Below are 17631 nucleotides of genomic sequence, written 5' to 3'. Positions count from 1 at the left end.
TAACACGGCTAGCTCCAAGCAGTGCAGACTGTAAACAAAAATGTAGAGGAATGTAAAACAATGAGAGACTCCTGCTTTTAAAAGTCATGTAACCACCCTGAGAACTTCAAATATGCATGGAAGTCTCTCAAAATATTGTGGAAATAGTCAGTGGCATAGGTTCCCTGAGATCAGCCAATAAATCAATATGGGTACTGGGATTTGGCTGAATCACTGCATATCAGCTATTTGGGGACAGTAAGACACAAACATATATTTTTTAAAAAGGAATGTTATAGGCAGGAGGGGGTTGGGAGAAAAATCTGCCCAATCCATTCCCCCCAAGATAACAGCTGGCTCCAAGTTAAACCCTCAGCTATTAGCAGGAGGCCCTAAGGTGCTAAAAAGGCCCTCACTAGAGGTTCTCCACCTTTTCCACACTGAGGCACATTTTGCCTTTTCTAGGACTTTCTACTTAGTTTTAGGGATATGGGAAAGACGAGGCAGTAACCACCTGGTTATTCCTCTTCATTCCTTCTGGATGAGGAGTCTGCAACAGGAGGACTGGCCTGTCCCCAGGAATGTGGGCAGCCCACTGCACCATCCTGCATTATTTTAAGTGCTATGTTTGAATCTGTAATAATGCACAAACTACTTCTCATCTCCACGTCTCAAAGAAGGAAAGAAAAGAACAAGGCAGAGCTCTCAGTTGCATAAATAGTTTTCTCTTGCCAAGGAATCTTCTCTGGGCAAGCATCCTGCATTTTTATCCCAGAGAGCAGCATCCTTTCCTCAGAGAGCAGGTATTTTTAACTTAGTTTCCCACTACATTCTGGAAACTGCATCAGGAGGGAGAAAAAAAAAGATTATGTGAGGGTTAAAAGATCCAATTTTTCAAAGCATAAATTCCTGCAATGTCTATGCTAATGATGCACTTGTGATATGTTAATTTTGCTAACATGAGCAGCCACCTCTCAAGAGTTCCTGTCTAATCTAATATGACCATGAATCACTATGGGGCAATGGGTTCTCATCTAGGGCATGTGGTTGTCATATGGGGAGATATTTTAATAAGCCATTTGAAATAAATATTTTTCAGGATTTAAAAAAAAAAACATTCTAGTGGATTTATGTCAACTTTGCAATATAGTTGAGGCAAAGAAAGGTTTTCAAGTAATGTTAGATGACGCATCCTTTTGACAAAGCGGTATCAGGGCTCTACAGTGCTTGAAAAAGCATACACTATACATGGCAGATAAATGTGGCTACAGCGTACGGGGCTCTTAAAGCTGAATTACAACTTTTATTGTGATCCTCACTTAACCTCTCCGATTGCTAATTTTTTTCATACACTGTCCTGGAACAGAAGTTAATTTAGGGAAATCACTTTAAACAGAATTGATGCACTGGTGTGAAAACAAAACAAGCCTACCATTCCTCTTTGGTTCCAGTGGAGCCTGAAGCACTCCCACTTGGCTCAGCTGTTTTTGTATTTAAACTTGAATGGGTTTGAGTCAAAAACAAAGAACATCTGTTCAACAATTTTAAAGCTAGCAGTATTTAACATTTTTCCCTTGATGTGCACAATTTGATTCACTGCCCTGTTATACTGATGTTACTGGAGGGGCTTCACACACGATTTAGAAGACAGATCAGCAATGCAGGACACCCAAGATGACAAGTGGGCAGACAGCATGCTGTTGGGCTGGTGCAGGGCCAGGAGGCACAGCTTCTTCACAGAGGCATTTGTGAGAGGCAGTAGCTGTCAGCTCCTGGTTCAAATTGAGTTCTGAGCTTAGCAAGAGCTGTTGCCTTTCAAAGAGGCAAAGTACCTCCCATTAACCAACCAGCTGCAGGACCTCGTTTCCTTGAAAGGCAGATTGCCTGGTTCCAGCCAGGTTTCTGCAGGAATACATACCCTCCTTCTGCAGAGACAAAAATGAAGCACTTTGAGACCAGCACTGTAGCCCTCTTTATCCTGAACTTCAGGAATGCCTCTCCTCATTATTATCATTTAGACCTCCAAAGCTGCTTTTCTGCTTCAGGCATCCATAAAAAAAAAAATAAATAAAAGCCTAATATTCTGAAATTTTAAAACTCTGAAAGAGAGGAAAATATTTGCAGTTTTACTATCAATTATTTTATTAGTGGAACTGTTTCTACTTACTCAACTATTTTATTTATTGGAGGAAGTGTCAGATGTATTTTTTTTTAAAGGCTGTAATTAAGCACAGTCAGGTGCCATTAGATTATTCCAAAAGCCTGCTGCTTCCCATTAACTAATAGCAACTACCAAAACAAGGTGGGTTTTTATGGACTAGGCCTAGCTCTAAGTGTAAAAGTATCTTGGAGGGCAAAGGCACACACTATAGTTAGAGATCCCATCTTCATGCTATAGAATGCTGTACATGGCAATTAGTTCCTTCCAAGCTGGAGTTGAAAATTGCCTCTTTCCAAATACCAAAATTAACAGAGGATTACACTGTCACATTTCACATAAAAATGGGCTTTGAAGATTGATTATGCCATGAGTCACCTTTTATCCTGAGATCAGCCATTTAAATCTGATGCAGGTTGCACTTTTTTTGCTAGTACTTTTTAACTAGGTGGAAAAGAGACTGGATATTGTGGTGAGGGATGTTTCTGAATCAGTGAATTCTGGATTTTCTATCTTCTAACCAGTGTTAAATTGTAAATGTCATTGGAGAAAAAGAGGGTATAACAGTAGCAGAAATAGTAACTCTCCAGAATAAAGAAAATACAGTCTTAAGACCCCATCTTCATCTGAGACAGACAAATGTTAAAAAATACCTTTGTTGCACCAGCAAAAAAAAGCCATAAGAAAATGTTTGGGCGCTGTTCATGTCACACCATACTATGTTGGCATTTCCATTTGACACGCAGACTTGTCAGTTTTGAGCGTAGCTGTGAACTACAGATGCTTTTAAAATAAGGGATAGAGGAAAATAGATTCCCATTCAAAATAGAACCTGTGCTGAATGTCTATTCCAGGTCTAAAAAGGTCTGAGATTTACTAGTCATACAGATAATTTTCCAGCTGCACTAACACTGAGGAAGGGAGAAAACATGCTGAGGTGCTCTCTGCCCTTTATCTTTCAAGCTGGTTTGAAATCTCTGAACAGAAATATTTCCTCTGTTTCTAGAGACCAGCTGTTCAATGAGAGGTGGGAAATGGAGGGAGCAACAGACAAGCAGCTTTGAAATCTGCTCATATTGGCATGGTTGGATTCTATTAACTCATCCCTTGGCTGACAGCGTGTAAAATATAAGACAATTCACAGAGGATTTTCCCACCTGTGCATTTGTAAGTACACAGAAGAAAATTATAGTCCCTTTTTGCTATCTCTGCAGTGATAGACATTAAAGCAAGTGTAACTGGTGAGGGGCATCCTTCATTCTGAGTAATGGATTTGCAGCGGCTGGGGCCCACCATGTGTGCCACTTTTTGTTGGTTATCATCTCCTTCAGAAGCCATTGTTGACACTGGGGAAAGGTGACTGAACTGAGGACAGATTAAATAGGAAGGCAAGTTGCAGGCACTGACAGGTCAGGAGCAGCCACTCACACAATGGAGAGCGACAGAAATACTGCACCTGGTGCTGTGCTGCTGAGGAGCATCTTGGTACAACCACCACATCAAAATCCTGAAGACTCATAATTTTCAAATTTTCATATAAGCATTCTTGTTCCTCTTCTACTCTTATGAAGGAGAATGTGATATTTGGAGAGCTTTTTTAGTTAAGTGTGTGATGTTTCTGTGTCAGAGACAGCAGACCAAAAACTTGCTCTTCCATTTGGAGGGATGATCCTTAAGTCTGTGAGCCAATCCCCAAAAATGCATCTACACTAGCAGTTATGACTGAAACTGCGACTGAGACATGCTCTCAGACACCTAAGCAACCTTCCCTGCGTCTGTATCTTGCTTGTCAGCACCAGCTTCCATGCCATTCTCCCTAATCCTCCATCCAGTCCTGTCTACAAATTGTCTTTCCCCATTAAGTCTGACCTAGAGCTATGGACAGCAAAGACAGGAGGTATAGTGCCATGTGGGATTGCTGCTCAACCTTACCCATACTTGCAAGATGCAGCACTCAGATGAACTAAGTATACTCATATAATTTCAGAAAAGCTTCTGGACTTAGACTGGATGGCTGCTGAGGCTTGTACTTAGTGCATTTCTTTATAAGCATCTACCAAGTTGGGGCTTGAAAGTGATCCTAAAGTTTTCTGTAATTATCAGACATAGTCTTATCCTTTCGGTGCATCTATTCTCCAGATGGCAAATGGGGCTAACTGAAGTTCTCAGCTCTCTCAAGTTGAAAGGCTTTATTTACCCTTGTGGTAAAAAGCTTCATAGTGCCTCAGGAACAGTACTGTTAACCCCTGCCAACATCCCAGAGCAGTGTCATTTCCAGTTCCCAGGACAGGCCACGGAGCAGCTGGGAAATCATGACTGAGATCCTGAGTTTGAGTATGAGAAGCCAGTGCAGAGAGCAGGAATCAGTTTGATATGCGTGTGGGTGTTTTGAGTTGTTAAGGACACACGCTGCAGTGTTCTGTAGCACTCGTGTTTCCTGAGGACTTGTGTCATCATGCCAAGTATACAGTACTCCTGCAGATCTGAGAGCAGGTTATGTTTCAGAATGCTTTCCTCTGCCTCCAGATCTCTTTACCAGCCAAAATGGGAAACGGGTGTCTCTGGGCATCTTTCCAGAAGCCTCTGAAATGATGCAGTCATGCAGGAAAACTCAACTGGTACATTCATTTCCCTTTCACCTCGGTATTTGCACTGCATAAAGTATTTGCCCTACCTTTGCTTCTCCTTTGGATGTCCACTGGCTTTTTGTCTATTTACCAAAGCAGGAAGTACCTAAGTACGAACAAAACTGAGTAAAAGTCTGACAGATCAATAACGTCTGCCAGATACTATTGGCTCAGGCTTCTTAACAACCATTACTGTTAATAAAAGTGTTAAGCTCTATAGATAGGTGTCCCTTCTGAAGTTACACCACTGAGCTGAAATTTAACCCTTCTTCACATTTCCAAAAGTCAATCAGACTGTCATTGAAACAACAGAATAAAATCACCAGTCCTTGATCTATTCCTGTTTCTATTTAAAGGTGATGAACAGTTGATTTCACATAAGAACTCATCAGTGTTCCTTAGTCAGCATGATTGTTCTGGACTTCCTGGCATTCCCACAAACTGAGCAAGTAAGGTTATTTAGGAGTTTAGAGCTAGGATGGGTGGAAAGGGAAAGTAGACAATATGCTGCCACCTTTTGGTTATAGAAATGAGAACAGGTATTATCTGGACAGCACTATCTAGGGGAAATTAAAAGACATCCATGCTTGTTTTCTGTAATAAAACAACATGAAAGTCCATATAGTGTGAGATGCATCCCTTCATGTTCTAAACTGTTTCTATGAGCTTAGCTTACACATTTCACATTTGTTCAGTCTTGTTTGGACTAATTAATAATTATCAATCAATAATTAATAATCTATCTCATTTAAAACACATAGGGTTGAGTTCACTCACCTAAAACTAATGCTTTGCATCACTAATCTGATCTGAGCAACATAGCTGCAGAAATAGAAGGTATGAGATCTCATGAATTAGTAGCTTGTAAAAGTAAGTTACTGCATGTCATAACTCCCATTTGGTTATTTGCATGGACACACATAGTTAAGGCAGCCTGACATTTTCATCACCAGGTTCATTACCAGTATGATCAGTATGTTACAACTTTTAACCTTACCTGTTCAAGACAGATTTTCTGTGCTGGCTTGACTGCTGAGGACCTGAATGGTATTTTGTTTGCCTGTTTATTGAAATGTTGGTTCAGCTGTGTATGAGAATAAAAGATGGAAGAATGCCCATCTTAATAAAAGAAATGCAAGATTGTTCTGTTAAAAAGTTTGTGCACCTTCTAGTTTGATGCAGAACCTCAAAATTTAACAGAGAAGCTATCTGTATCAGGAATGTGCTTCTCACTGCTCCTATGAGTCACTGCACAAATTTGGGCCAAGTGATAAGCCTTTGAAAATCTCAGTTCAAATATGTTCTTCAAAGACTTAAGGGAGCTTGTGAGTTCAAGTCCATGAGTGTTGTTACTCTCAGCTTCCATGTGCAAGAGGCTCTTTACATTTACTGTGCATACAGATTCACTGAGCGTGCCCCATCGTGGGGCACAAAAATCCATCACTTGATTTTGTGTTTCTCAATGCTGACACTGAATTCTCAATCTCTTCTCCTGGCATATGGATAACGTAAAGGGGAATCCTGTCTGCCTGTACTGCAGAAGAGACAGGAATTCTCCAACCACCATCCAGGCAGTGTTGTTAGGCCTGCAATGCCCTATACCAGTGACACATTGGTCCTTGAGATCTGAAGCCCTTGATAGTCTGCAAGGTCTAGCTCTGGAAGTACTTGACCAGGTGGAACACCAGGACGATATGCCCTAAGGGTGTCTGGCTGTGAGATCACCTGCCCATGCAACCTGTGCAGACTGCACTCTGGTGCACCTCCCACCTGGAGTAGCCCCAGTCACTCAGCCATGAGCAAAGCTGTGCAGCAGACCTGAACTAGGTCCTTACACCACATCATGCCGTTGTTACACTTCACACATGGGTGCTTATGCAAAATGTCCCTGTCTCAGGAAAGACTTGCAGACTTTTAATATACTAATGGTGCCACCCTACACTGCTGCACCACACTCCAAAACCTGGGAGTTAGAGCACACCCTTGTACCTTGAGGAGTTCTAGGCTCTCCTGCCATTTGAAAGAGTATCCAGAGGACCACAGACATGAGAAAAACACTAGGAATTATCTTGTTTATGCACTGATCTCTCACTGACAGTCCCATCAGAGGCACTCAACAGCTTCACAGACACTGTCATAAAAAGATCAAGAAGCAGAAGGAGACCTACAAGAAGGCTGTTAGTAGGAATTTTGAAGCAAAATAACCCCCACTTATGTGTTATCACTTCTTTGGGGGGTTTAGCTCCATCATCCATCAGGAAAAGGAAGGGAGGAGTTGATTTTATCTAGCTCTTTTTAAGGAGGGAAGTGGTGTACTGATTTGTGGTGCAGTGCCATGCTTAACCTCTCAGGGTGCCAGGCATCCTGTTATCTTTCACAGGTCAGGATCATGTCATTTGCAGTCTGGGTCAGTGGTGGGAAGCAGCCAGACACATCCTTCCAGAGGTAAATGAGACTTCCTTTTCCTACCAGTGAATTCCCCTAAGCCTCTTGGCAACCAGAATTCCTTCTTCCCATCTCAGCACTCATCTTCCACACAGCTCATAAACTGTTTTTTACCCATCTTCCAAGGGTGGGATTTTTATCCATTCATCTACAAGCTCAGCACCAGCACAGACACGCCATTGGCCAAAGCAGTCACTAAAGCCACATCAGGTTAGAGAGGCAGGGAAATACCTAAACCATCAGGCCTCATAGAAATACTCGCAGGGATGGGCTTTTTTTTTTTTTCTTTTCTCCCCTCTCCCTCTGCAACTTTTCCATCATTTTTAGGGAAGCATATCTAGCTTGTTGGTATAGAGCTGTAAATAGCTACTCAGTGCACAGAATGGACCAGAGTATGGAGATGAGTCAGGATTGTGTAATGAATCAGATCTTGTCCAGAGGATCCTGGCTCTTTTGTTGCAGAAAGTGAACACAATGACCGCAGGAAGAAAAAAAAGTGGTTGCTGGCTAAGGTGTTTGTATGCTGCTCAGGAGGACTGGATTCTATTTTTGTCTTTCACACATACTACTAAATTAGCCACTTAAAAACTCATTTTTCATAGGTGGCCATGAACTGGGTGCAGGGTTTTCCTGAAAGCCAAAATTCTAAGCTTGTGCTTTTATGGCTAAAACTGTAGCTGCAATGTAATGTAATTAGGTGTAATGCTATCTTCTCCTTACTTTATGAGGATGTTATCAAAATACATTGAACACTGTTTGTGAAACTCTCAGCTCCTACACCATTGAACAGCACTGAAAAGTCTGTAACAGAGCAGGATTTGAACAGTAAGTAGTAAGGCATGGAGTCCCACATCAAGCATCAAAGAGAGAACAAAATATTGAATAGTTGCTCATTAAATGACTACCATCCTTTCCATGTGCTGAATGGGCTCATGTCATTAATGACTTTGCAATCAAATGCAAGGGGAGGCAAATCAAAGTTCTGCAAACAATATAAATTCTGGCTTCTATTCATTCTTCTTCATTTTCTGACTTCAGAATGCTTGAATTTGCAGCCTTTAAAGGTTTTATATGATTTTTGTGTGGAATTTAAAGATACATTATGTAAAACAAAGCATTAAGGACGCCCTGTAGATTAAAAGTGCATTAAGACTGACATTTTTGAGACTTTAACCCTGATTATTGTGGATTAGTTTAAACCTATACATTTATCAGAGCAAGCTTTATCATAATATTAGAATTGCAAAAAGGTCCACAGAGTTTTGAACTAGTTGAACCAAGCAAACAGTAATGAGGCAGTGCAACTCTGTGTATAAACAGAGTTAAGATAATAATACGAGAGACATTTAAAGAGATAGGGAAAGTGCAAATTAATATAGAGTATTTTCATATTTTAGCTAATTATTCCCTTTGAAACACTACACTGATGAAATTATGCCTGTAGCTAACATGTTTGAGCATGTGTCCCGTGCTTCGGTGCATAAAGTTGGCTCTGGGTCTGTGGCACTGCAGTAGGTTGTCTTAAAGCTCCTTCTCTTGTATTCATCAGGATATGTTGTTTGAGCTGTTAATAACAGATCCTGCCTCTTAAATTCAAGCTGTAGGAGGTATAACACAATCCCAATACATCAGCCAAGAAGATAGGACCCCACTTGTAAATCAGCTATTAGAACGCTAAGGATTTTCATGTTTATGGCTTTACACAGAAGACCTCTCTCTAGGGCCATGTTCATCTGTCCTCATACCTCACATAGCTGCCAGAAATATGTTTTCTAAAGACCTTTATCTGAATTTGCTCAAAGATGCAACAATCCTGTCATTTCTGCACGTGTGACTGAATTGCCCTCCTCTGAGCTTCCTCCCTGGATTCCTGCAAGCTCTTCTGAAAAGCTGGTTCTGGAATCAATTTTGTAAAGGTTTGTATGTGAATCATCAGGACTTTTAGCATTTCATCTGTGAACATTTTAACAGTGAAAAGGCAAATAGCGAATGACAGTAAAACAAAAAAACCTTAAATCCACCATTGTTTTCATGTTCATCACCACCCCATGCTTGGCTTGGGATCAGCTTTCCCTTTGCTTGCTCATTCCCTGTTCTGCTTTTTCCTGCCATGTTGTCAAATGTGCAAAGAACTGATTTATCCCTGCCCCACCAACATCAGCATTTTACCACGTTATGCCCCCAATTACTGTGGAAAGGTTCTGTGTAGCCTGCAGGTTAGGACTGTGATATTTCTATTTCAGTTTCAAGGCTTGCATTATAAGGGCTAGGATTAAACAGAGAGCTTTACAACATATCTGGCAGCTTTGCATTTGGCAGTTTGCAAAGAAGCTGGGTACCTATTTCAATGGTGTAGTTACTTTCCTTGTTCTGTATCACTTGATACGTAATTAAGATACAATTGCACTACCGGGCTTTCCGCGTGCCAGTGTACAATCTGTTCCATTTAGTCACAGTAAATTACACACTCATCATTGTCCTGTGAAACAGCATAGTACCAGTGAGTCAATTATACCTGACGGTCAGATGGCTCTGTGTCCAGTGTCCTCCTATTATGCCTGATTGTCTTGCCATTAAACTCAATGCTGGTTACCTAGTGAGTTAAAAAAAAGTAGGATTTGAAGAGATTTGAAGAATAATGTGAAAATTGCTATCACTAATTTTTTCCAAAACATTAGTGAAATAATATTTTTTGCAATTATTGGGTTTTTTTAATTTCCTCCTTGTTTTTCTCTTCCCTCTTTTGCTCTTCTCACTCCCTCCATCAGTTTGAAAACCTAAGTCCATAATGTCACCTTTGAAAAGGGCTTTGAGAGCTGTAGATAAAAAAACTCTTCTATGTAAGTGTCAATACAATACATTTCAAAACATCTTTCTTCAAGGTAATTTACATCACCTAACAGTAAAAAAGGGATTAACTGATTAATCTGGATTTAAACATCCCCCTGAACAACTGAAAATTGGGGAAGAGTGCAACATTATTTTTAACTCCAGCTTTCTCCTCCTTGGTTTAGCTCAGTTAAATTTTGGAAGAGGAAAAATGTGAAATAAAAATCACTAATCAGATGCTGGAGAACTGAGCTAAAGACCTGCCCCATCTAGTTTTCTTACCTGGCTCTAAGCATATAATTTCATCTATCCTAGTCCTTAGCTGTCTCTTTGTTAAACAGGATAACACGTGTACAAATCTCACAAAATTCTGAGAAAACTTTTTATCAGGGAGTGAGTCAGTAAAGTCCAATGGCAATTAGAACCATACCAACAGATATAAATAGCACATGTAAAACAAATTCATGCCTTCTGAAGCTCTCTGTAAATGTGTCCATTAGGACATCAACTCAGTTACTAGAATACAACAAAAGTCTTGCTAAAGTTACAATAATAATTTTTTAAAAAGCAAGAAAATTCTCATCACATCAGAGTGAAACAAATAATACTAATCCAAAATCCATGGAAAAGTAAAATTGTTTTAAAGGTTAATTTACTGGGTCTGCAATGGACATGCAATATCAGTTTGTACTGAGAGTAGCAACATCTCAATAATTCATAAACAATCACATGCTAAGTACTGTAAGTTTGTCTGCAAAAACTGCAATCTTGTAAGTTATTATTGCAGTTCTGGAGGAAATCCAGCCATGCTGAAAAAATCTGTGCTGAAAAAAAGTTTCTAAGGAGACATAATATGTTTTATTAGACAAATATAAGGACCATAAGCCTCAAAGCTTGTTTATTTTTCCAGTTACATTTGAAAAAATATATTTTCCTACAAGCCTAACCTTTCTTATAGGTTACAGAAGCATTACTTTAAAAGTAAAGCATAGCAAAGAAACACTTTACTGTGGCTGATAAATATTAACAAACAAATGGACATATGAAATGACATAATAAAACATGTCCATTTGGAACACTTCCTTTGCCAGTAAAGCCTAAGATAACTTATAACTGAAAAAGATTAGAAGATTTATAATAATTTTCACTGTTCTCTACACAGCTCTAGAACTGTGTAAAGCTATTAATTTTTCCCTGCTTATTTGGATTTTTCTCATAGCAATGAAAAGAACAAAAATTAAAAACTTTGAAGAGTCATTGTAAAAACATAAAAATGGGTGGAGAAAGTTCACTGGCATGAAAAAACTTTAAAAGCTTTTAGTTCATTTTATCTTTAAATGACTATAGTTCAAGTTCACAGTGTTCCTTAAACTATGAGAGATGTTTTGACTGCAGCCAGACTCGTCAGTTATGCATATCTTGTCATGCTCTTTGGAGGTCTCCGTATTTTTTTTCCACTATAATCTGTGGTTTTCAAAAAGATTCCAGTTCTAAAAGCAGTATCTGAACTAACGCTAGAGATCTTAATTGCCAGACACTAACTGACATTTACCGTTTATTCAGACAAGCTGGAAACTGTGTACACATTTGAAATTTACTGTGGGTAAATTTGTATAATTTTATGATTAATGATTTGCATCAAATTATATGTGTGTGTGTGTGTGTGTGTATGAATTCTCTGGCTTTATATGATCTACTATTAGAACTCCTTTGGAAAAAGTATTACTCAAATAATGCCCATTAGCCCAAGCATGTCCTACTGAAACACTATCCTGAAGCCATCGTTCTGCAATAGCTAAGTGGTTCCACTGATAAAAAACATTGATTTTGCTGGCTACCCGGATTGTCCTTTCTATCGCACTTACCGATTGCCTCTACAGCCTGAACTACTGGTGTTCCAGCTTCTGACACATTCCCGTACCAGCAGACCTGTGTCTGTACAGCCAAGCCTGAAGCGTCAGTGTAGTCTGGTACTTAGCTCCTGATTTCATTGTCCTCAGAAAAGCAGTACATGCCGTCCCACTGGAATTCTGCCCAGCAAGCTGCACAAATACAGAAGCAAATATCAACAAATTAAGGAAACAATCAGAACATAAGCAAATACTGCCATAAGGAATCTCTCTTTTAGTTATGAAAGTAAGAAATACATCAGCGGTAACTCTGGAAAGCTCACTGGGTCAGGAGCTACCATTAAAAGCAGGAAATTTCATCTGTGGGAGTTATCAACTTCTAAATTCAAGTACTTCTATTTTGTGTTGCCACCAATGTTGATACTGACCAGGATCCAGAGCAAGCAAAGATGGGCTATGAAATCCAGGTTTTCCATTGACTCATAAATATGGAAGGAGTTTCAGGCCCAGATAGCTAAATCTCCTAAATCACACCTAGAACATCCAGCTGTATCACACATGGAGTCTCTCAAAGAGTGGAATAAGGTACATACTATACAATACAATTTTATGGTGAGACTTACATACCGTAATTCCTGTCTGGATATTTTAGTGTGTCCTTTCTATGCCTCCTGGGCTTTTAAATCTTCCCCAAGTGTTCAGTTTGGGATCTATGCCAAAAAATTTACAAATTTTCAGTTCTCTTCTACTTTCATTTATACAGTGACACAAAAATGGTCTTTTTTGAGAAAGCACGGGCTAGGCCACCAGTCTGTCAGATGGTTTAAAAACTGGCTGGACCGCCAGGCTCAACTGGTTGACATGTAGCTAGTGAAGAACAGTGTTCAGCATCTTGATCAGAGGCCCAGATGATGACACAGAATGCACATCAAGCAAATTTATGAACACCAAATTAAGGAGTGTTGGACATGAGGACTGGCAGAACCTAATCCAGAGAGATCTTGATAAATTTGAGGATAAGGTCAACAGATACCTCAAGCTCAACAGAGAATAACCCCAAGCATCAGGACAGGCGGTAAACTGGCTGAGCATCAGCCCAGGAAAAGGACCAGGGGATCATGGTGATGTCTGGCTGAGCATGAGCCCATTTAAGCCAACAGTGCACTCACCCTGCAAATAAAGCAAACTGCACCCTGGACTCCATCGAGAGAAGTGTGGCAGGGAAGGTATTATCCCACACTCATTAAAACAGAGAAATTAGGAGCAAAAATTTTCACAGAGCCTGAGAAATTCTGCTTTAACTAAATGTTTATCCAGTATGCATAGAAAGAAAAAGACCACCTTTTCATAAAAATGGGCATAATCTAGCTGGGAAATTAGAAAGTAGCAATCCTTGCCAGAGCAGTGGGTTCCTGGCATAGTTTTCTGCCTTCAGTAGCAGGGTAAACCAGTCAAGATAGTTGTAAAATGGAGGTAGCTTACAAAAAGAACGATGTAATAATGTTGCACGTGACAGCAAGTGGTGATGTAGGAGGTCTCATCCAGTCCCACATTCCTGAATGCTGCATATAAAGGGTGATAAAAACTGAAAGAAGATAAAGAATAGTTTCTGAAACACAATAAAAGAGAAAAGAGGAGAGAAACATGTGTGTGTTGGCAAAGTCCCTGGAGGTAACGAAGAGGGAAGCAATCTTCCTTGAAACCTTGGTGACTTTCTTGTCATAGATGACAACATTGTCTCAAGACAGCCTGATGCCACTGCCTTTAATACCCCTCATTTTGCAGCACAGTTTCATTGAGATGGCTGCTAGAAGCATTACTGCTCCTAGCAAAACAGCAATACAATATTTTATACGGAGTATGCCACAGGTCATCATGTAACAGACAATCCTGAACGATTCCCTTGAATCCCTTATCTAAAAAGCAAGGTCTTTTTACCATTTAGTCATATCATCATAGCAGAGATGATCTGAGGCACCACGCATGCACAAATATATGACTTCGAAACAACAAGTTTATTTGTGTGTAGCACTTTGCATTTTAGGTCCTAGTGGTTTTTTAAAACCCTTAATGGTTTTTAATTTTGCACATTGTTATGCTGATTAATGATATTTGTACTGCTCACAGCAATTGTGTTCTTGTTCATTAAAAATTGAGAAGGTAATTGAGCTCTGCATTCATAGTTTTACGTTTTAAGTAAGTATTTAAATGCCTCCTTTTGTTACAATAATACATTAAAAAACTTAGTAAAATCAAGAGCTGAAGAAAGGCAGTGTAAGAGGTGGCAAAGGCAAGTGTTGCTATGTCAGTGGAAGCAGCAGCAATGGCTGTAGGCAGAGATGTCCAAAAAAAGCTAAAGGAATACACTTCAGTCAGGCCCACAGCCCTGACAACAAACACCCTTTTGATGACCTCTGAGGTCAAACATGGGAAGCAAATAAAACTCTAGTGAAATTTGGAAGTCCTATTAATCACCCCATATGCCCCACTAGCTAGGAGGGCAGCACCTTCTTCAAAGCAGTGCCTACTCATGAAGCCAGGGCAACCCTAAGGATGACGCACTACCACTAACCTGATTAGCTGCTGCTGAGCGACACATGGAGATGGGGGAAAGTAGAAAAGGAGCTTCCAAACAGATGGCCGCTTCCGCAAGGATGGGACCTGTCACATAGGTATGCCACTCCACAGGGACTTCAAGGAAATTGTTTCATCACTGCTGATAACCTTCAGTTTTCAGGCCCCATTAGCCACTGCTAGATGTCAGAGCCCAAGAGTGGCAGTGTATCAAATGAAACTGCTCTAGACCAAGATAGAAAGGAAAGGGCTGTTTTCAGTTCTACCTCTCGCTCTTCATGGGATTTATCATCTTAGGTCTGAAGTCACTACACTATTTCGAAGTTTATTGGGGGGAAAAAATAATCACAGAATCGTGTCGCTGAAGTTGTAAGAGGGTATGATGGCAATGTAAGCATAGTCCTGCACACAGATAGCCAGATGGAGCACCACTGCAATAATTACTGCCCATCATGCCATGCCAGTTCACAAGAGGAGATATATCCAGGGCACTTCTCATAATTTTTATCTTTACTTCTGCCAGAATAGAGTTATATCAGTTTCAAGAAACTTTGCTTGCCAGGGAAGGTAGCAGGCTGTCACAGCTGACACAGAGCTTACCACAAGCAAGCTTCCCATTTGACTTGAGGAAGTTAGATAATCTGGGTTTTTTGGAGTAAATTCTCAGACTGTTTCCTTTCAGATCCCATCACTACAGCAAAGTTTTAAGATGGGTCAAATGAACTCCCACACAAAATGAAAATGCATAAACTCACAATAAGCAGCATTTTATTAACTGAATCAGTATAAAAATGTATTGACAAGTATTAAAACTGACAGTAAATACCATTTTATAAAATCAATTACTGTTTAATGATAATTTAATTGTGTATGTAAAGGTAGTGAAATGGATTTTCCTTAAAATTACACGCACCTTAGACCCACTGACAAACCTCTGTTGCCAGTTAACACGGAGAATATTAGCCTGTTACTACTACCAGTTACTCCATTAGTGCCCCTGACAGCTCTAAAGATTTAACCTCGCAGACAATTTATATGTCTACCTGATAACACAGGATTAAATTTGTTGCTTCGAAAACCTAGGAAACCACACTTTTTAAAAACATACTGAAATACTGAATGTACTAAAAAGTTGTAGTGTTTAGAACTCCAGTTACAAACATGAAAGTAAAATTAAAACTTCAGTAAATCTCAGTTATTCAACCTTAATGGAAATGTTGGGGGGGGCAGGAGGGTGTATTATATGGTAATACACAATCTACTGCTTTGTCTACCTTCTTGGGCTGGTCCCTGTCATCATGGCATGAATCACAGCCTAAAGCCTTGTTGGCTCAGAAACTGCCATACTTGCCATTGCAGGATGAGATGCCAGTGGGAATTTAGTGCCACTGCTAATGATAATGTTGTGTTTATTGCACATGCCTCAGTGCTTCCTAAAAACACAGTAAAAGCAGCTTCTTGTTCACTGAGAGCTCAATGCCAACCCAGTCTGAAATCTCTGCCTGTCAGTGCAGACTCCCTGACCAGCTGACATGCAGTGCTGCTTTCCTCTGAATCAGGGAAACTCCAGGCTCTACCCCTGTAACGTCTTTCTGAGTATATACAATTATTCTGAGTCTGACAGGTAACACAGCACTCTGCCTTCAGTAGTGCAGGACTAATTCACCCCAGCATATATATATATTTCAACAGGTAATGAGACAAACTGCAGGTTGGGAAATTCCTGGAGCATGGGTTTTGGTGTGCGATAAAGCTGTATCTCTCTTAAAACAATTCTAAAGCGGATTCAAAAAGATGAATCCTTGCCAGTGTCTGGCTTTTATTTGAATACTGCCACAACCAGGCAAGTGAATCTAGGGTGCCTTCCCCTAGTCTATCTTGTAGCATACTCCAACTCTTCTCAACAATTTGGTATTCAAATCATCAACTTTGAAAAAGGGACTTTCAACTTAGAGGAGAAAACTTTTGCAGACAGTTAACTGTGTAATGCAACATCATGTGGGATATAAAGCATTTCAGAGAAATCAAGTACACCCTTTCTAGCTCCAGGAATCCCTGAGGAATGAGCACTTTTATATTTGCCATATTACTCTGAAAATCACTACTCAAGCTAAACAAAATTTAGGTAAAAAAATAAATTTAAAACGAGAAAGTTAAGGTATCAGTAACTAGACAAGACAAAAGCATGCTCTTAGAGCTAGCTGGCACTTTGTCTTAATCTCCACAGGGTCTGGATGCCCATTCAGTTAACAGCTGATAGGGACAAATTTGCAGGTGATAGGACTGGAGCCAAACTGACTATACAAAACCTTATATTCCAGTTACATATCGCAGAATAGGCTCCCTTTTCAAGCCACACTTCAGATAAGAACATAGAAGTGATTACAGTACCTCGGATTAGAAGGCCACGCAGCTCAGTGCTTTAACACTTGACAGCGTCTAAAAATAGATGCCTTGAGGAAAGCATAGGAACAAAGAATAATACTCCCTTAGCTTCCACCAGTGTGCACTTTAGCATTGCCTGAGAAAGCCTAATCCCACACAAAGTTTAACCAGAACAAAGTTACCCTTTCAAAAAATGTTCAGTCCATGTGAACTGGTAGAGCAAGGCTGTACACTGCACACTTCGCACTATGGAGTTGTAGAGCATTTATCAGGTCTGATGCTTAAAAACCATTTGTGCCATATCATGGAACCAGCTTAACTCTCTGCGTTAGCTACTGCTTGAAGACAACCAGCTGCACAACACATTGCATGTTCGCTGATTTACTTCCTCCAACTGACCTTTAAAAGGAGTTGGTTACTTTTCTCCTCACATTTGAAGGTGAGAACACTGCTAGCTTTCCTTGCTTAACTAGATTTTTTGGTAGTGTTTTGTAATCTCATGGATTATACATTTTCAAAAGTAGCTGACAGTAGAAAGCAGAGTTAGGGTGAAATATTAAGCTATGCATCACCAACAAGTTTGGGAAATTTTGTCACAACTGTGCCACTTTGCACTTTTTTATTTTCAGAATGCTTTCTCATAGCAGAGTCCATACCCTTAAGGAAAATCAGACCTAAATCTATCAGGGGATACTTAAGGTACAGGAACACATGCTCTCTACCCCAGGCAATCCAAAGCTTGCTCTCTTGCCATGAAACAAATCGTTCCAGTGAACTTGATTGG

At 40.0% G+C, this 17631-nt stretch overlaps 1 protein-coding gene across 1 annotated transcript in view; it reads right to left on the bottom strand.

The window, feature by feature from the left end:
• Nucleotides 1-17631, bottom strand: part of LOC141922573 (NELL2-interacting cell ontogeny regulator 1-like) — a 36973-nt gene that overhangs the window by 17048 nt on the left and 2294 nt on the right. The window contains exons 2-3 of the mRNA XM_074821949.1: nucleotides 11904-12080; nucleotides 9725-9802 (exon numbers count right to left, since the gene is read on the bottom strand). Of these exons, the coding sequence (XP_074678050.1) occupies nucleotides 9725-9783 (59 nt within the window). The 5' untranslated portion in view covers nucleotides 9784-9802; nucleotides 11904-12080. The remainder of the gene's footprint in view (nucleotides 1-9724; nucleotides 9803-11903; nucleotides 12081-17631) is intronic.

Source organism: Strix aluco, chromosome 4, assembly GCF_031877795.1.
Source record: "Strix aluco isolate bStrAlu1 chromosome 4, bStrAlu1.hap1, whole genome shotgun sequence".
Taxonomy (NCBI): Eukaryota; Metazoa; Chordata; class Aves; order Strigiformes; family Strigidae; genus Strix; species Strix aluco.
Note: the sequence above shows the minus strand (reverse complement) of the source record. Positions and strands in the feature narration are given on the sequence as shown.